At 36.1% G+C, this 21,242-nt stretch overlaps 1 protein-coding gene across 1 annotated transcript in view; it reads left to right on the top strand.

The window, feature by feature from the left end:
* The window catches only part of SCEL (sciellin), a 48,829-nt gene extending 29,342 nt beyond the window's left edge, over positions 1–19,487 (top strand). Inside the window, exons 11-18 of the mRNA XM_030466408.1 lie at positions 7,113–7,172; positions 8,387–8,443; positions 10,333–10,392; positions 11,877–11,966; positions 15,221–15,295; positions 15,965–16,073; positions 18,421–18,523; positions 19,294–19,487. Coding sequence (XP_030322268.1) covers positions 7,113–7,172; positions 8,387–8,443; positions 10,333–10,392; positions 11,877–11,966; positions 15,221–15,295; positions 15,965–16,073; positions 18,421–18,523; positions 19,294–19,310 — 571 coding nt within the window. The 3' untranslated portion in view covers positions 19,311–19,487. The remainder of the gene's footprint in view (positions 1–7,112; positions 7,173–8,386; positions 8,444–10,332; positions 10,393–11,876; positions 11,967–15,220; positions 15,296–15,964; positions 16,074–18,420; positions 18,524–19,293) is intronic.
* Positions 19,488–21,242: the final 1,755 nt, after the last annotated feature.

The following is a 21,242-nucleotide window of genomic DNA, read 5'->3' as shown; positions in this document are numbered from 1 at the left end:
ACACTGGCCAATTATGTATTAATATTAGATTAAGAAGAAATCTCATCTAAAGAGAGAGAATGGCAATTTCAGACAGCCACTATAAACCAGCAGCCAGGTCTTCCATTGGTTACAATGATATTTTTTTAATTTATGGTTCGGTGAAGTTACACTTTACACTTTCTAAGGATTTTTTAATAATACAAATTAATACAGTGATTTTTGATAATACATTTTTGCATTCCAGCAGCAGGCACTTTCTAGTGACAGGGACCTTTTGCTTTCCAGTTCTGACAGATTCAGCATTGAGAGGGATGCTGGTTTACAGGTTTTCTGCATGTTGACATAAGTGATTTGCTATTGCAGAGCTTATTTGAAGAGATCTAAGCCCATTAATTCCCATCTGAAAAGTTAGTACCATGTTTACAGGGTCTTACATATCCTCCAAGCAAAACTGAGTAAGTTGTCCTTTCTTCAGTGATGTTTCCCATCCTGTCTCTGACAAACAACTTCTTCCTCTGTATTTAAGTCTGAGCCCTTCAGGTTAAGCCTTACACTGGTTTTGGAACTGTATAAATTGGCTTTTACAGTTTAGTGCAGAGCTCTTCTGTTCCCTCATCCTTGGCTTTTACTGATGAAAGATCTGGATGGAAGTTCCTGGCATTGGTTAGTGAGCATAGCAGTGTGGAAAGAAATGTACCCTGCTTCAGAATAAATGCCAATATCTTCTCAAATAACTTCTTTATTAATTCTCAGTTATAAATTGCAAAGTTTGATACAGGGACCTGTAGTGGAACAAAGCAATCAGACGCCTCTGATTACCGAGAAGTGGGTGTGAGCTGGTATCAAATCCACCTGTGCCCAATTAGGGCAGGCCCCCTATTGAGCATGTGCAAGACCAGGGGGCCAATGAAAGGTGAAACTCACAGCCACAGACTAGCTCACTCTCAAGCACTGTATTACCTTTATTGCGCCACTAGCGCTCATCGCCTCCAAGGTGAGGCTCTCGTGGCGCAGCTGGTTAAGACCCAGTACTGCAATGCCGAAAGCCCCGGGTTCGAGACTCCACAGAGAGCCTCACCTTGGAGGCAATGAGCACTAGTGGCGCAATAAAGGTAATACAGTGCTTGAGAGTGAGCTAGTCTGTGGCTGTGAGTTTCACCTTTCATTGGCCCCCTGGTCTTGCACATGCTCAATAGGGGGCCTGCCCTAATTGGGCACAGGTGGATTTGATACCAGCTCACACCCACTTCTCGGTAATCAGAGGCGTCTGATTGCTTTGTTCCACTACAGGGACCGTAAGGTAACCGTGGATGGCAGATCAAAATTCAGGCCCATGGTGTTAAGCTTTATCCAGTGAGATGCATGACAATACTATCGAAACCAACTGTTTCAGTTTAGATTTGGAAGGTTCAGTTGGCAACTGGTAGGTTTTGTCTTCTGTGCTGACATGACCAGGCCAGAAAAGCCCTGAAGATCTTAGCCAGACTTTATTAGTGTGGTCTTTGCATATTCCCTCACATCACAAGAAGCTGTTGATCAGTATGATTTGAAGGAGTTCATCTGGGAGAGATCACTGAAGAAAGGACAACAGATGGAATTGTTTGGTATCACATGTAGAATTATCATATATAAATCTTATAATGCCATCTATTAGAAATTCCCCCCAGTTGTTTTTCTAATATCATGGAGGGGTTTTAATCAGAAAACAGAGATCTGTTAAAAGTACTGCGTGTGCCTCACTCAATGTATCTGCATCTGGATTACTGCTGATTACAGAGTAACTAGACTGGAACCTTCACTGAGTACCCTGGGATTTGACATGAAGCATCCCACTGATTCAGGAAATTACAGCAAGTTTTCTGAAGTTTTGTTGTCCTTCAGTTTGCTGGTCCATAAAACAACATCTACAATATTGTTGCTTTGTATTATGTGAACTATTTGTGTGTCAGTGAAGAGGGAAGACAAAATTCTAGGTAACAAGGCAAGAATACCTGCAGTAATTTGGGTACCTAGAACTAGAAGTGGGCTCAGCAAACACAGGTTTAGTAAGCATTCAGTGAATGACTAGGGAATTGTGTTCGCATCCTGGAGCAAGTTGCTCAGGGAGGTATTTGAGGCCTCATCCCCAGAGATATTCAAGGTGAAGCTTGAGGAGGCTCTGAGCAACCTGACTTAGATAAGGGTGTCTCTTCTTACTGCATGGGGGTTGGACTAGATGACTTTTGGAGGTCTCTTCCAATCCAAATTCTCCTGTGATTCTGTGATCCTCTCCTGCCTGATAATTGAGGTTCAGGAGCACTGCTGGGGGCTGTTTAATTTTTTTTTCTCACTGTCTTTCCTACAAATGTTCAGGATCAATTTCAATTTGGTCTCAGCACAAGAAAGATTATGAAAATGTGATCAAACTTCTTAAGATCTGTTTTATAAAAGTGTTTTCTTCATTGCCGTTTAGAATTGCAAATACACACATTAGAGATGTTTTAATTCCTTTCATCAAACTAATGACATCACTAAGGCTCTTTGTAGGTATGGTACATGTGTTTGCTGTTTCTGTGTCATTTGAAACTTTATCTGAGTGTTTTCAAGACAAAAATGCCCCTACTATTAGCTGTGCTTGAATGTCTGCATGAGATTCAATTTTGTTCTCCTTTTTGGTTGTGGTCTGACTTGTCACCAGTTAAACCAGAATTACAGAAATGTGATCCACTCAAATAATTGAGATTCACAAACTTATCTGACAGAGCAGAAGGACTGAAAACTGGTCTCTGGCTCAGGTGAACTGAGTTAGAGATCAAATGCAGGATGAAAGTCAAAGCAAAATGTAAGCAATTCAGTTTCTGAAAGTTTTTAATACAGAGCATAAAAGGAAAAAAAAATCTGACTTTGTGATTACATGATACATTCCTTTTTATAACTTTAAGGATTAATTACTGACCATATCTGTAGATATTTTGTGTATTAAATCAATGAAGGCAATAGATACCTAACATTAGTAAAATTAGATAACTCAAAAGATAATCGTTCTGTAAGGGAAGGAACTTCTGCTGTTATTAATTTAGGCATATTACACTTCTGAAATTTAGATAATTTCTGGACAGCTTGTTACACAAGCATGAAATAATTTCTCTTTTTGTTTGTGTCTCAGAGGAATAGGTGTCTAAGATCCAGCAGAAGAGTGTCCAGTGTGTCCAGTCAGACTAAGCTATAATTTTTGCATGTAGTCTGCCTTGACAGCTTTTTCTAAACCTACTTTATTTATATTCTTTGCTAGCCTTTATTGTGCTAGATTCTCTTCATTAGCTGTCAAATTTCTTATCCTACTTTACACATGCAGCTAGAGGCAAAGCAGCAGGCAGCAGCAGAATTAAAATTTTGGTTAACAACTTCATAGCATGAGGCCCACAAGGGCCCAGTTGCACAGAGTTTTCTGCCCTTCAGAGAAGGGATTTTCTGTATATTTATAGGGCTATATTAAGCGTTTTTCTGCAAAAGGATGTTAGAGGCAGAAAAGGCTTTTTTTTTCTTCTGGAGGTGGTCACTTACAAAGGGAAAAGTAAATTAATTGATAGAATTGACTTCCATACTTCAATGATGATAACAAGCACACCTAGGTCTTAATCTAAGTCTTAATGTTTTTATTTTAAAAAAATTATTAGTTTTATCAAGACTTGACCCTTTTCTACAAAATGTGATTTAGAATCCTATGTATTGCCATTGAAGTATTTTTATACAGAATACAAATATACATATTTCTTATTCTGAGTTAGCTTCTCCTAAAAATCTCAGTCATGTTCTGAGGCTGTATTAAAATATTTCATTTTCTTGAATTTATGAGTAAACAATATATTCTCCTCCTGGCAGCTGTCTGACCTACCTCATCCTCATCTGTTTCAAAAAATTCTGGACAGAATGTTTACAGTGTTACAGAATGTTATGGCTTTCTCTAAAAACATTGTACTTGGAGGTGGCATCCATTTGGATGACCTATGAAAATTGTGAGCATCCATTACAAGCCACCTGCTGGTTTTGAAAGATATTTTCCCAAGTTTGTCTAAACTGCTTTGTGTAAAAGTTTCATGTTGTTGTTTTCTGTTATCATCTATATTTTAACAAAATTGTTGACAAATTTAAGAAGTGTGAATTCCATTCAGCAAGCCCTGGACACTGAAATAGTTTCTTTTTTTCAAATAATAGTTATGCTTGCAACTGGGAAAGACTTCTCCTTTCACTGCATGTGATAGTCTGATAGTCAAGGAGCTTCTTTAATGTGTGAATATACATGTTAGCCTTTTCCTTACTTTAATACCTGGCAATTCTTTTAGAAGTATTAGAAAAAGTATAAATAATATTGCTGATTTTTAGCCTGCTAGCTGCTCTCAAACAAAACCTGAAATTCAGTTTAGGCTCTGTCTTGCACATCCAATTTTTAATGCAAGGATGGGTTATGTGGTGATGCCAACACCGGTGCCCACTGTGTGCTACTGCTAATGTAAAGGTAGCTTTGATAACAGTGAGATTTAAAAAAAAACATGCAAAAACATGCTCCAAGCCTCATCAGATAAATTCTGACTTATCTAATAAGTCCTGCAGCTTGCCCCACTTTTCATTCTGCTCTGTTATAATCAGCTCTCCAGCTTTAGCTGTAGCTGGTAATATCCTGAACCATGCTTGAAGCAGTAGCTTGAAGTTGTGCATCCCATGACCTGTCCTTGGCACTAGTCTGCCACCTCAAGGCAAAGAATTTACCAGACATCAGCCCTGATTACTTACCACAATCAGAGCAAGCAGATATTTCATGAGGGTGAAAGGTGCAGGCGTGTTACCAGTGCCATAAACTAGTATCTTCTTAAGGTTTATATTTTACAGAAGTTTTGTTCCAAAGGAACCACGAAGTGTAGCTGAACAGCTCAGACAGCATGTATTTTTTTTTTTTGTGCAGCTGCAACTGTTTGGCTTCACAAATCAGGACTCTTCAGTGTTGGTGTTCTATAAACCAGGCTGATAGCTGACAAGGAGTGCACAAACATCCTAGATTTTCATGGCTTTTGTTACTGTCCCTTTGGAGAGCAACCAAAATCTTCCTTGTGAGACACTCAGTGCACAGGGATACTCAGAAGCAATGAATATTAATGTACAAGGAAGTAAAAAAAAAAAAAAAAAAGAAAGAAAAAAAGAAAAGAAAAAAGCTGTTGGATGCAAAGGCATGGTGATTTAAGGTCTACAGAAGGGAAAAAACCTCATCTATCCCTCGAGTTGCAGAAAGGATTAATATGGACCAATAAAAATATTTCTGAAGGAATAATGCACCTTAAGCTACTGAAGTTTGTAAATCTATATTTTTCTTTTTTTTTCATTATTTCCAAATGGGTGGTAGGGCAAGGTTTTAGAGAACTCTGGTTTTGGTTAGTTTTGGTTTTAATTTTTTGTTGTTGGGGGGTTTTTTGTTTTGTTTTGGGTTTTTTTGTTGTTGGTGGTTTGTTTTTTGTTTTTTGGTTTTTTGTTTTGTTTTGTTTTGTTTTGTTTTTTGAAAACTCTGTGCAAAAAGGAATGGAGCAATTTAAGGTAAAGAAAATCTGAAGTTACCTGGACTGATTGTTAAAGTACATGCGAAAACTTAAAAAAGGCCTGGTTTCCAAATCAGAATCTCCCCTGTTGATCTTGAAGGAATTTCTTCCTTTCCTGCTGACAGAAAAATATTGCCTACAACAATTACAGAAAAAATATAACTTTTCCATGTTGTACAATCACTCTCTATAGCATCATTAATTCAATTATGTAGGACATGATTAAAAAAATCCAGAAATTATAAAAAAAATATGAAATTGAAAATATTAGGAGACTGAAAGCAATCTTTTGTATCTATCCTGGGGGGAGATTTTCAAACATACCTGTTTTACCGGGCTTAGACTCATAGAAAGCATATTGGAATTTGGTTCTCCAAAATATTCCTTTCATATTCCTTTGAAAATCAGGCACAGGAGCACACTGTCCTGCAGGTCACAGCTTTGCTACTGTCACAGCCTTTCTGTTGCCCCATGCTGTGACTGTCAGCAAAGGTAAGCAGAATGCCTACTGATAACCCTGCTAAATAAACTGCATATAATCCCATGGCTGCAGCCAGGATGAACAGGAGCCCCAAATGTCCTGCTTTTGGGTTTTGGATGAATAAAACCAAAGTCCACCCTGAGAGAGGCTTATATATAACATAAAGATGGTAACGGGGAGCTGCACTTGCAGAACTTCAGTATGCTTTATAGAAGACTTGAGTTGCATATTTTAAGTACATCTAAGAACACAAAGGAATAGAGAATGCAGGAGACAAGAAAAATAACAAATATTTTACTTAAGCCAGACACATGGACAGCTGGAGGTTTTTTCTTAATAAAAATTGTAAAAATGTAAGTAAAGAAAGTGACTACCTGAAGTCGTATTAAAATTATCATTTTAGTATTGCTCCCTCTAAGGACTGAGGAAGTAATTTGCCATTCAGTTCACAAAGGAGAGGATATTTTTAGATAACCACAAGATTTTAGCTTCTGGAGGAAAACTTTGAAAAGTGTGAAATCTGTGAAAATATAAAGAGAATTTGCCCAAGTACATAATATCCAGATTTATTAATGACTGCTACAGAATTCTAGCTAAATGACAGTAGATTTTTCTTGCATTTAACTGCTTTTGTTTCATTCCTAAACAAATGGAGATCTTGCATGGGCAGGGACACCTCCCATTACACCAGGTTGCTCGAAGCCCCATCCAACCTGTCCTAGATGTCACAGCACTTTACAGGTCAGGCAAACTTCGAAGTTGTCCATGACACATTTTCAGCAGGAATTATCCTTTCTGACATAAGTATTGGGTATAGCTTGTTCTTTCCAAACATAACTTGCTTCCTTTATTCCAGGAAGATTATTTGCTTACGAACATATGTGGGGCATATGGCTGTGTCTATGAATATCTTTGAATTAATACAATGATGTATGCTTTGAACTTTTTGTCGGTTTAATTTTCTCTTTTAACAAAGTGTGTGTAAATTATGATTTCTTCTAAATTGAGTATTTAATTTGGCTAATTGACAGATGGCTATAGTATTGTATTTTTTATTTGATCTGTGTTTTGTTCTGTCTCTGAAGGAACCAAGATCTCGATAACCTCGCCAAAGTGAATCCAAGCTCTTTCTCAAGTGACAAGGAGTAAGTCTTCAAAGCTTCTCAGGCCCTGCTTTTCTAAGGCAGTGAGTAGTTTGTAACTATGAGAATGTCAGGAAAGGTAATATTGCAACTCTGTAAAATATTTATAGATCAATAAAAATAGCATTTCTTATACAGGATTATTAATATTGAAACACAGATAAATTAAGTGGCATGTGCTCTATCAGCTGAAAAATAGTATCTATGCCAAGCTTCCCTCCATCGCTTAGTTGCTTCCTCACTAAAAATTTAAAAGAAATATTTTAATATAATTACAGAAGAGGCATTACATAAAATATTGAAGAACTCATGGATGATAACTGTTGAGTTTGTAACAAAGCGTTTCAGTCACCAAAGGCAGTGATCCATAAAGAACAGCTTGAACTTACTGAACTGATGTGCTGTTCAAAAATGTGTGTTTCAGGCCAAGCTTTTTCTGGTCTGTAAGCAGTCTTTCAGCATAGAGAAAGAGAGGAACTTCCAGGGTACTGTGCTAGTAAGAGCAGTGTGATATTTGTCTCACAACTAACATTAAAATCTACAGATAACTTGAATAATTATGTTTTACACAGTAGCAGCACACAAATGTTGCCAACATGTAATCCTCTCTTTTGCAGTAAACAGTCTCACACACGTGCATACATACATACACATACATATGTACACATTGCACCAACCTGGAAGCTGAGTAGGATTTTTTTGCAAATTTTAATTCATAGATATTTAATTGGGATGGAGTCCAAGACATTGAGTCACTACTGAATTTTAGGAGTCATCCAAAATTTTAAGAGCCTATTTTAAGCCTATTGTGGACTTTTTCATTCACATTCATTTACAAATAATTTTTTTAAAAATTCCAGAGGAAAAACTAGGCACTGGTTTAATTGTATTTATGAATTTTAAAAAAAGTATTTCCTTATATCTACACTTCATGAATCACTTCATGAATTTAAACTATGGCATTGATATGAAGACTTTTTCTCTTTTGGCTCTGCTAGATAATATTTTTTATTTAACTGTGCAGAACTTTATCTTTCTAGTAGAAAATTGTAAGCATACTTTCTTATTGTGTTATTCTAATTATTTCTTATTCTAATTAGCAGTGTCTGCTAATTTTGAACAAAACTTCACTAACACTTGAGATTTTTCCTCTTTTTTTTCCTCCCCTTCCTACTTAGGGACAATATTTTAACAGTTGTATTTGTTTATTGTTGCAGACGAAAAGACCTTGAAGATGTTACTGAAACAAATACTACTGGCCAGAAAAATAAGAGGTAAGGCTGTCATATTTCCTCTATATACTTATATACAAACAAGTAAGTTTGTGATTGGCTAATAGTATAGTGTCTGTTCTCTAAAAATCATAAGAGGAGTCAGTATTTTTATTTGATTTAAACCATAGAATTTTACTTCTAAAAATTCTTAATTAATTACAGGCTAGTAAATATGAAAAATTTATTGTGTAAGAAACAGTTAGCACTTTGCTATTGGAACTCTAAATAGTGCATGATCATTGAAGGTCTTTAAATTACTGTGAAATGCTCTGTCAAGCTAAAAATTGTCCTTTAAATAGAAAAGAAGTGTATCATAAATTCTTTTAAATCCTTTTTTTTCTTAGTATCATTAGGAATTTTCAAATAAGAAGCAGTGTGGCCTTTTAAAAATCTTAAATAATTTTCCAGTGGATAACTATTTAATTACAAACCATTTCATATAAAATATTGAGAATTACATTAATATTTTATATAGATTGAGTGTGTCAATATATAAGTTTTCTTATTTGTGATATATATGTGATATAAAATCAGCTTTTTCACAGCCAGTGGTTTGCCAGTTACCAGTATAAATGTGGTTATATGGTCCTACACACTGGATACAACCCTGGACAACCGCAGTTGTAAGAGAAATCTGTGCTGGGTAAAACAACAAAGAAAAAAACCACGCTTTGGCAGCCGTTGCCATAGCTCACAATGCTTGTGTCTCTATTGATTGAAATTGTATTATTGAGTTAAAATGATAGAGCCATTGTTGAGACAGTCATTTTAGAAGATGTTGGCAAGCCCTTCACCTGTAGCATGGCAACACAATGTGACACAGCAGTCGTAAACTGGAATGAGAGAGATTTGGGATGGATAGAGGGAGGACTGTCTAGCAGTGGAACAGGAAGCCTGGAGGAAACTTGAGAGTAGGTTGAGGGAGGTGATTCTTCCCCTCTACTCCTCTTTTTGTGAGACCCCACATGGAGTCCCTTTCTGGAGGCCCAATCAGGAAGGACATGGAGCTGTTGGGACGGCCAGAGCAGGGCAAAGATGATCAGAGGGCTGGAGCACCTCTCCTGTGAGGATGGGCTGAGATTGTCGGGGTTGTTCAGCCTGGAGAAGAGAAGGCTCTGGGGACACCTTATAGCAACCTTCCAGTACCTGAAGGGGCCCCCAGGAAAGCTGGGGAAGCACTTTTTACAAGGATGTATAGCAACAGGACTTGTTGTAATGGCTTTAAACTGGAAGAGGGTAGGTTTAGGTTAGACATTGAGAAGGAATTCTAGTGTGAGAGTGGTGAGACACTGGCACAGGTTGCTCAGAGAAGTTGTGGGTGCTCCCTCCCTGGAAGTCTTCAAGGCCAGGTTTGATGGGGCTTTGAGCAAGCTGGTCTGGTGGGAGGTGTCCCTTCCCACGAAGAGGGCCTAGAACTGGATGATCTTTAAGGTCTCTCCCAACTCAACCCATTTTATGATTCTACAAGAGTTTGTCCCACCTCTGTCCTTGGAGGTCTGCAAGAACCAATGAGAAAAAAGTGATGAGCAACCTGGTGTGACCTCAGAGCTCAGACATGCTTTGATCAGAAGGTTAGGCTAGAGACCTCCCAAGGTACCTGAATTTCAGCCTGAATTATCCAATCCTCTAAGGAACTTCGCAATTTTGAGTAGTTTCTCATTCCCACTGGACAGAAACTGAAAAATATTGGAGCATGAACTGATAACTCATTCTTCATAACTAATTAAACACATACGAAACACTTGACATACTCAGTGAAGTCACGAATCTTCCTCGTGAAATGCATATTTTCTTTTTCCTTCTTCAGCATAAATAATTCAACCCATTTAGTATGTTGAGGTTGTAGCAAATAATTTGATTAATTTTTAAAGTCTTTCTCATTTTCATAGAGATAAGGACCTTGGTGATCACACTAAAGTCAAGCCTGGTAATGACCAAAGCAAAAAACGGTGAGACTCAATTCATTGTTCTCTCTGAAATGTAAAGAGCCAATGTCAAGAGTTATAGCTGCCTAGTGTGGCACCAGAAAATATGCATTCCTAATAGAAGCAAGCAGATTTTGCATAACTTGAGTGAGGTATCTGTAGTGTTTCTAAATTGTGACTGATTAACCTCATATAACAATATAGCAGCATGTATTTTGATAATAAGCAGTGGCTCAAATCTAGAAACTCTTGTAATGAATGAAAATGCCTGGGGATAAGATCATTGGAACTATTTTGGTGATTATCTAGGTGTTCTGTGAACTTGACTGTCTGTATATCAAAGAAATATAAGTAAATGCATTTATAGTTTAAAAATTTCACTTCTACCAGTTTCATTATTTGCAAAAACTATGATTATTTTTGTCAATTAATGTGAGGTCAGTACTATGGTTTTAGGGACAAGTCTGATGGTATCTTTTTGAGTCTTACAATTAGCTCTAAATCTAAATGAAGAGGAAGAACTTGAAAATCGGTATACAGAAGTAGTTTTGGTATTTTTTTAGTATAAAATATTTTTATCCTGGCAGTCCCTCTTGAGAAGCATATACTGAATAACTTCAGTGAATGAGTTTTTCTTTCAGTTCTGAAAGGGGCCCTGCTAGATTAGGAGTCAGGCACAATAGAGGGTGCTGCTTCAGGCAGCATGCTATGCATATAAAACAGTGACCAGCACTGAGCAAGGTTTGCTTACCAAAGCTTCAGACCTTGGCAAGCTCACTGAAATAAATCAAGCTGCAGCCCAAACATCCAGAGTTAAGGCTTATAATCACCACGTTGTTTCAGCAAATAACCTTTGGCAGAACCAAACATGAGCAGCCTTTGAGCTGCTTTGTAAAATCATCAAAAACGTTATTAGCACTTATTCCTTAAATCTTATAATTTATCTGACATGGTTTATTTTTATGTTTATTTGCACATCATGTTGGTGGCAGGGAAGGCTGCAGGAGACATAGTTTCTTTTGCTCTAATTAAAATACTGCTTTATGAAATAAGAGTTTATGTATCTGTTTAGCTGGTCACTTCTAATAAAACAGAATTATAGTGTGTATATATATATATATATAAATGGAATGAAAATACAGTAAAACCAAAAATAAAACATTATACAATACTGCTAAGAAAATGCAGAATACCATCAAGTACTAAGACATTACTGCAAAGGTAAAATCCTCAGTGGGCACTTTGAGGCAAATAGAATTCAATTAAAGTTAGATGAAGTTTCTTATGTGAAACTACCAGGATAAACTAGAGGACCTAAAACTATAAGTCAGTGATTACATTATTTTTCACAAGGATGATTTAACAACAGGGAGAAAGAGATAAATTTATTTTACTTTATGTTTCTAGACCAAGATACTACATTTTTGGCTGTAACTGAAAGTTACGTAGATGAAAATTATTTTGGAAAAGTATTTGCTTTCATCTTGTGTGTTTTGTTTTTTTTTTAGGGTAACTGAGCAAGTACATGAAAATCCTCCAAAGACTCCAAATAACCTCCCAGAAACAAACTATTATAGTGACAGTGAAAGAAAGACCAGGTACTGTTGACAATGAATTGAGAACCATAATGTCTAAAGTGCCATTTCATGCACAAATTGAAGAGAAATCATCTTTATGCAACAAATTTCAGGGGTGTTTAGAAAACTCACACTTGGCTCTGGAATTATGCCATCTCTTCCAAATTCTGCTTCCAGGATCCCATGCATAGGAACCCCCAAAGCACACATAGCTCCAGTGCACAGCTTGGGGAGGCACTTTCTTTCTCTCTTTAGCTCCAGAGGTGTAGCTAAAGCACGAAATTTAGGAGGGCAGTTAAGACAGAATTCCTATATAATCCATAGAGGAAAGGAATTTCCCTGCATGTTAGATACACTGTGCTCTCAGGGAGCTTATTTCTTTCTGAGGCTGTAAGTACAACATTACACTCTTCACTCAAGTGCCTTAAGTTCCTGACAATGTATAGGACGAATCTGAACCCATGAAATCATCTGTCCCAGTCACTGAGACTGTAACATCAGTTTCTAAATTTCTGACCAGGTACAAATTATTTTAAAAACAATTTCTCCTGCAATACTCCTGCTCTAGATGTATTCTGTCTCTCACATATTGCAATCTGAGAGAAAAATGTAATGCTAGGATATTTAATAGCACTAATTAACATTAGATCTCTTGGTAACAGAACAATGAAATAAACAGTATATTTTTCTTCACAGTAAAAATGTATTTTCAGGATATAAGGCAACAGAAAATATAATTCTTGAATGAAAAACCGTTTTGGATTAGGAAAAACTTTCTCCAGTACCAGTTCACCCATCCATGTGGATTAAATGATTATTAATGTAGACAGGACTGTTTAAACACAGTTTTAAGTCTGTTTAAAGACATAGTCTTATGTGAAGGTCTAGTATTGCTGTATAGTGATTGTGAATTGCCTGAGTCAAGGCTGATGATTTGGAAAGGAAAGCAGAAACCTTCTGTCAAGCCTGATTTAGAGGAAAAAAAGCAGTTACAGACTGGTACTTTAAGGGAACTATGGCAAATGTCCCAAAGTTTAAGTTTATGCACACCTGAGTCTTGATGTGGATATGACTGGGTACAAGGTCTTAGATCTCTCATTTTCCTACATTTGATGTAGGAGGTTGGAGTCCAGTAGAAATTTGTGTATTCTGACACTTGTGCATGTCCTTGAAGGCCAAGTCCATAAATGGGCTGAGAATAAAAGGAAATTCAAACAGCATACAATACTAAGACACAAAATGAATATTCAATACAAAAATTAATTAACATTTTGCAGACACAGAGCTTCTGAGGAGTCATATTCTGATCATCTTTGAAAATTAAAATAGAAAAAAAATAATACAAGAATGGTAGGGCAAAGAATGTGCTTCAATATGCAGTATTACCGTACACTTGGCAACATGTATACTCTCTACCTGACATGGTGGTGGGTGATATGAACTGAAAGAAGGGACTTGTTCAGAAAGAGAGTTCTCAGTCTATATTGTGCCTTATTTTAAACTTAGTGTCTTGCCAAGCTCTCAGACTGTCCATTTAGTAGAAAAGGTTCTGAGTTTCCTGACACTTTTAGTTGGGAAGTCTAGAAACTGATGCTTCAGAAATATTTTTCCTGTAGCTTCATAGCTCTTTATTCTGTACAGTACAACTTCTTTCTTAAGATGTGGCTATGAATGTATGTACATTTTGACCATAATACTCAAGCCAGTGATTAAAATCCAAGGGAAACTTGAGGAAAGCATTTTTCTCCATACAATTTTCTCTAAGATAAACTCCATCTAAATCCCATATTATGTTGCGTGTGCAGTACACAGTACTCACTTTGCCTTGATCTCAACCCTGATTTAACTAGATGATGTGAAATGTGAACCTAACTTGGAACTAGATTCTCCAGCTAAATACAATCAGTTAAGTGGAAAGCTTGGGAAAAATAAGCTTAACAAGAAAAAGAAGCACAGACGTGCCACACTTTATAGGAACAAGTGATACTCCTATGACACTATAGCAAGAAAATTTAGGCACTTGCACTGTCAATATAGTCCACCCTATGACATGAATTATACAAGTGTCCATCTTGGTGGAGGCAAAAATAGAAAAAAAAAAAATGCAAAACCTCTTTCAAAAAGCAATCTTTAGCTTCATTTTGCTTTCGTACTTAGGAAAAGTAAGTAGGAAATAAGTAAGCTTACTTTCATCTTGCCTAAAATGTAAATGGAGTACTGGGTGTTTGAGGAGCATGGTGAGCACACGCAGGTTACTGCTAAATAACAAGCATAGTGTTACGGTCTATGAAACATAACCCAACATTTATCATTTAAGCTTCTTAGTAACTGTGCAATTTTAAGACATATCTGGTGTTGCATAGAACGCAAATAATCATATAAGGCACACACATATCACAAAAGACAGGTATGCAGAAAAGTGCAGTGGTGTGTGTAACACCTTATCAAATCTGTTATACTTTCCCTGAAAAAAAGACACGTTCTGAAAATTCATGATTCTAAAAAATTGCACCTAACATTGCTAAATATTATCCAAGAGTGATATGAAACACATAATATTTTTCCATATGCCTTATGAATTCCTGGGGGAATAATTGAATCACTTCAGAAATGCTCAAAACATGTATGGCAGGATGACTTCAGCTGTCACATACATGCTCATCCCTTCCATCCAAATAAAACTGACAACTAGGCAACTAGAACTGGAACTGTTAAAAGAGGAAGATTTCACTTCCCTGATAGTTAAATTCAGTATATCCCTTCCTGCTGTGAAACAAAAAACAGTCCAATTGCTGCAGTGAACACAAATCACACACTGAAATGCCTCACTCTACTTCTAGGGACATGTAATTTTGTTTGGCTGTTTGACAGCTCTTTGAGGACAGTGAAACAAGGAGGGAAAACAAAAAAGGGAAAAATGTGTTATTTCACCGTTTCCTGATATGTATCATCTAGGCTGGGATAATCAGCACAAGTAATCCAAATACCATCATGTAGATTTTGGTAAATGAATTTGTGTATTTAATTTTGAAACACCAAGGAATCATTCAGCAACAAAACATAGTCTCAGGACACTATGCTTTTCATTTATGCTTTTTCATTTGTTTGTGGTTTTTTTTTCATGTTTGCAAAAATATAGAAAAAGAACTCATCACCAAGTATGATGATTTTTTTATAAGCATGTTACCTTAATTTGCATATTATCATCAGTGTACTTAAACCTTTGAAAATAAAAAGTACTATTCAGTGACCGCTCTGCACTCACTGCTTCACAGCAAATCATCCTATGGTGCCTATGAAGATAATATAACTGGAAATACTATCAAAACTGTTTACTCTACTTCTGATCGGTAAGTACACATTAATAACACTGTAGAGTATCAAAGGACACAGACATTTTGCATTAGCATTCAAGTGTTCAGAAAAAAGAGAGCAGTGGAAGTCACTATGAGGCTCGTCAGACAGCTTTTCATTCAGAGCCTCCTTTCAGTGGGATCTTGCCATCAAATCATTTTCACAGTTCAGCAGCCTAATATGATGTTAGGCTTGTCACAGCTGACATTTCAAAATATCCACAGAAACAATAGCCAATGCATGAAGTGATAGAGATGGCACTTCTGCAATATAGGGAAGAATTCTCTATCAGACTACCAGTTTCCTTTTGGGCTTAAAACTTTAAAATCATTAGACTCTACTTCTTCCTCATTTAGTATACATGCTCTCAGACATCCAGCAGCTTAATACAGTCTCACTGTAATTTAAAATAATTCACTTCATCAAAGAGGGACACTCCTTCTATGTAGTTATTTTTGATAACAGACATTACACAGCAATTTCTCCATCACAGGACCGTGTATATTAAACCTATCAAATAATACACACAACATTTTTTTTCATTTATGGCCATTGTACAGAATACAAATGTATTTCCCAAGTAGTGCACTAAGCTTATCAACTTTCTCTTTGAAATTTCAATGGCAGCTTTTTTCCTGACAGCTGATATTTTATTATATACACAGGAGTATAATTGGAAAAGATATATGTACATACTGCAGGAAGCCCTTGGGCTTTGATGCCAAGATGATCTTAGATGCCCTGCAAATTTGCTGTCATTCAACTTGCTTCAAGGTAAGATTTCACCTGCTACTAAGAAATTGAGTTTGAATGTAATACCTGCATTATATTGCACATGTAATAGCAGAATATTCAGGCCATAGGCCTTCTATATCTTGCACAGTGGAGGAGAAGATTAATGTAGGAAATACTGGTATCTCTCTCTTGCCTCTATAAAAGCCTATTCTTTACATTTATAAGTTTTAACTTATATATGTTCCCAGTCTTATATAGTTAATTATATCCTACTTACACTTTCTCAATGTTGTAAAATTGTATGCTATTTCTTTTTCTTATGAAGTTTCATAGATGTTCTTGATTAAGTGATATCTAAGACAATGGCTTGTGCAGAAGTCACACTCAACAGCATTAGTAAGAGGTATTTAACCCATAGAGGCAAAGTCTCTTTACTCACTGGCATCAAAGATTCGGTTATATTTGATTAAATTACATTAAAATTTATAATTTGAAATTAAATTAAAATTTGGTTAATTTTATTGAAATATCTTATGGATAGTTTCTGCTGCAGGATAAAATCATGTTGAAATTGGATGAGTCTTCACCTCAGTCCTAATTAAAATTAGGGGGAAAAAATTTCCTGTTTCAAATAAAAATGAAAGCATAGAAGGAAATTCTTGCTTGTCATTCCAAAGCCTAAGCCTCAGTCTAAAAGTCAATCTTAAATTTTTCTCAGGGTACATCTACCAGCACTGGTCTAGACCTCTGGTTTATTTTCTTTCTGCCTCATTTGTCTTAATTCTGCTTGCACCTCCACACAGAGTTTGTTGTTCTAACAAAAAATACTTGGCAAAATCACTGCATTAGCAGTGTTCATTTTTCTTCTCAGGCTTCCATAGGTTTTGCTTCTGCCTCTGAAATCAGTTCTTTTACCTAGTTATTGCATAAAAATAACCCAAAGCAGAACACAGCAATAACGTTGTACTTAATCTATATGAAGTTACATGTACTTTTTGCCTCATATGGTTTGCTTACATTCTTTTTAGATGCATCAACCCACATAAACAGAAATGGGCTTTTTATGCAGTTAGGAATGTTAACATGTTGGTATTGGATGAATAATCTCTTTAATGTTTGAACTGATTTTTAAAATTATATTAGCTTTGATACTTATTCCCAAGTGGACATCTGTCTGGCCAGTAAAATTCACCTTAAGTTTGTGTCACTGGCAAAAAAAAATTAACAACTCGTGTAATTCTGTGTTTCATGCTTGAAGTTATGTATTTAGCTAAGCAGTACAATTTCTGATCATTAATATTCATTTAGCTCCTTACATATACCCTGCATCCATTAGAGATTTGTGTGTAGCTGACAGAAGTATAAGGTCTTGGGTTCCTTGTAAAGGTACATACAAAAGCTCAGTGAGTAGATAATCTAAATTGTAGAGGTTTTTTTGGCTGTATAAAAATGCTAGCTAATCTTGGTGGTCAAAGCTTTGAAAACAAGCCCACCCTTTTGTAATTTATATATAGAAACACAAAATGAGTGAAAAAAAGAGACTGCTTCAATAGTATGTTAATACTAACAGTTTATGCAAAAACTATACATAAAATACATAATTCTGTAAAACTGGAAAACAAGAAAGGTTCTCCAGTACTCTAACATGTTATATTAATCAATACTGAGTGCTCAGCTGCAATTTCATACTAGCCCTAGTGAGCATGTGTGACACAGGGCAATTGCATTTTGTCTGGATCCTGGATCTAGTAATTTAAACTGCACTTAAGTCCCTGTTGACAATGCACAATTTATTTGTTTAGCTGCACAGGTATGTTCTGGGTAAGACTTCTCTATCTCTAAAATTAATGAGATTTTTTTGACACATTTGTGGAGGCAGTGTTGAGATTCTGCAATAATGAGAAACGTTGTTAATGGCTGAGATAATGTATCATGAAATGTTTGGAAATAATCAGAAACAGATTCTTTTAGACCTACTTTGAGCTGGATAATTAAGTCTGATCATGCTTTTCTCAATGAAGTAGCAAAAGGGTCTCAAAAGGGTGATTCACCTTATTTTAGAATAAATTTATAAGATAAGACAGAGAAAGTTCACTTTGAAAATGTATGGGGGTGAGAAGGGGTCACTGATTTTAATAAAAATCTAGGGAACCAGTTGAGACTTCAGTATCCTATTTTTAGGTGTCTAAAGGTGAGACATTCATATGTTTAATTCATTATTCATTAAAACTACTCTCTTGTAGTTCAAATTTGATGATATTGCAGTACTCACAACCCTTATTCTGGTCTGGGTTTGCTTACTCCATCAAAGACATCATGTTGGGAATGAATATTAAAGAAGTGTTTCATTTTAATTTTCCTTGTTACTTCTACTTGTGTGTTGAAGTGTGAAGTGTGTAAAAGACCACTGGAAGATCTGAAAGCAGGAGACAGTATTTGGATTTACAGACAAACAGTGCATTGTGAGCCTTGCTATTCCAAAATTAAAGGTAAGTTGCAAGATGTATTATACTGAACATACAAAAAACAATGCAGAAGTTTTAATATAATTAACTTTAAAAGAATGGAACACAGCTATTGCTTTTGCTCATTTCTGTGCACTTAAACTTTTCAGTTGCTTAGGACTGAGCTGCTTAGGATGATAAGAGCCCCAGGTTCTAGATACAATAATTACTCTGTACCTGTGAGGTGTTATTGTAATCTGTAGAGTCCTTACCTCTTGAGTCAGTGGAGAAACCTACAGTGAGGCAATGGCATCTTGCCCTGAAAGTCACAAGAATAAACTGCATCTGAGGCCATCTGAGCGTCAGGTTGTTATACTATAATGAATAAGCCAGAGTTCAGAAGTATTTTCACCTAATGAAGTCATTGTGACCCATAAGGAGAGGATAGAAATCTATTAAATCATCATGAAAATATTATACTGAGTACCATTCTTATGTGAGCAAGGCGCTTAGTGAGTAAACATATGTGCGAGGCAATGAAGAATGAAACTTTTGTTTTAGTAATTCTTCCAGAAGTTTATAAGAAGTTTTATCAGATTATAAAATTAAGAAGGCATTGTGACAATTATATAACAGTAGAAAGACATACCAAACATTGCAAATCCTATTTCAGCAAATGGCAAGGTCAGACAGTCAGGGACAGTCAGACTTCTGTTGTATTTCTATAAAAATTAATTGATCTAAAGTTTCCTTGTGTGACATTTAGATAATACTGGTTTGCTTGTCATTTCTGATCAATCTTTTCTCTCTTGCAGAAAAATGGATCTACTAATTTGAACATGCAAAAACATGATAAAGAAGTCCCATTAGTGTTTAGTTGTGTGTTGACGTGTTATTCAAACCACTATGGAAAAGGATTAGTTTTTATTGCTAAAAATACACTAAATGCAGTCCTTCTGCATGTTTCCCAAAGGACTTGACTTCATGAAAAATTAAATGTCTTTTCATGCACACATTCCAGGAAGCAAACCAATATATTGTTCAGTATATTCATGAGATCTGTGAAACTGCTAAACCGTATGTAAAACTACTGATAATTTGTTGAAATCTTCTGAACAGAAAACATACACCTGTTACGAAGCAATTTACTGAATCTGCATCTCCTCAGGTATCAAGATCTGTTACCTGAAGGGGATTAATCTTTTCCAAAGATTAGTCATTTATAAGCCAGCTGATCAGTGAAAACTACTGTTTTCATACTGAGTAGGGTGGGTTCACTCTGTACCTTTGAGGAGAGGCATCAATCTCCAGAGGAAGATTCTTCCCAAGGAACTTATATGATAACTTTTGGAATGAGGAAATTCATCTCTATTATTGTAGAGGAATTCTAGAAAAAAACAAAAAAAAAGTTAGAGGATTTTAATTAGAAATATCCCAGTCCATGTTTTTAATTCTGGTATCAATTACGTTATCTTTTTTTGAAAGAAGTGAACACTTAATAGTTGCCATGAAAGCATTAAATACATACTTTGCATGATATTATGTGATTGTATTTATCTTTCCTTTATTAAGCTGTCTAAACACCTTGGATGGATTCATCTCACCTCAATTTAAACATCTACAGTGTAGACAGCTAATTCTAAGTTACCTGATCAATTCTGTCTTTAAAGTCATATAGAGAAGCAGACATTTTTAGGAAGTGAGTCAGTTGGTCAGATTGCAAACATCTATTTTAATATGATGTTAACCATGTCTTACTTTCCATGGTTTGCAAAGGAACCTGCAGTGAATAGTTCAGATTTCTAGACATCTACATAAGGCCAGATAAACTTCCTTTGAGACTACAATGAAAGTATTTGTTTTCCTTGTTTTCCTTTTGTGCAGCATATGTGTATTAAAGTACAGAAACTGAAACGAGTTAATGATTTTTTTATAATACATTTCTGCAACATTCAATAGTTACCTGCCTTATTTGCCTAAAGTAATAGGCATCGACTACTAGTGTCTGCTATAATATGTTTTATACCATAGCTACTCAGAACTTTATTTTCTGCCTTACATCTCAGTATAAAAGGACTTCTTGGATATGACCATGACAGAGCTCACAGGCTGCTGGACCCGAGCAACAACTTAGAAGGTACAAAGTGCCAAAGCCATGGATTAATATCAGATTGTTCAATGGCTGCCCCAGTCAAACTTCTCTCCTCATCTGCACATTCAGTAGTGGAGACAGGAGGTATGGATGTCTGTGTAATTTAAACCATTGGGCCTGCAGCTGAATAATGATGTGATCTGTCTTACCTGGCTTAAAGGATGTTCAAACTGATATGCACAGGAGCCAAGAAACAGTAGATAGTTTGTTTTGTTAATTTTATGACATTTTCTTATAAATTAATGATAGTAGCTTTAATAAACCTATTATTACAGATATTTTTTCTGGTGTGTGTTTCTTGCTAGTGACATATTCTAGTTAAAGCACACTTGTTATCACCCTGTACTTCACCAGGAAACTCTGACATCTACGCAACAAGTGGAGATGGGTAGTGGCTAAATTTTAATGCTGGGGTCACAAATTTGGTCCTCTTAAAAAGGCCAACAGTTATTGCTAAGGCTTAGTTACACTGGAATATGTTAGAAGTTTGGTGGTTTCAGCACATTAGAATCCAGGACTTCCTCGTGTTAGAGAGGATGAGAGATTTTAGTTCACTCCACTACAGACCTGGAGGAAACTGTATCCAAATATGTCCTTAAAAGCACACAGGCA

Source organism: Calypte anna, chromosome 1 (assembly GCF_003957555.1).
Source record: "Calypte anna isolate BGI_N300 chromosome 1, bCalAnn1_v1.p, whole genome shotgun sequence".
Taxonomy (NCBI): Eukaryota; Metazoa; Chordata; class Aves; order Apodiformes; family Trochilidae; genus Calypte; species Calypte anna.
The sequence above is the reverse complement of the archived record's forward strand: the minus strand, read 5'-3'. Positions and strand labels throughout refer to the sequence as shown.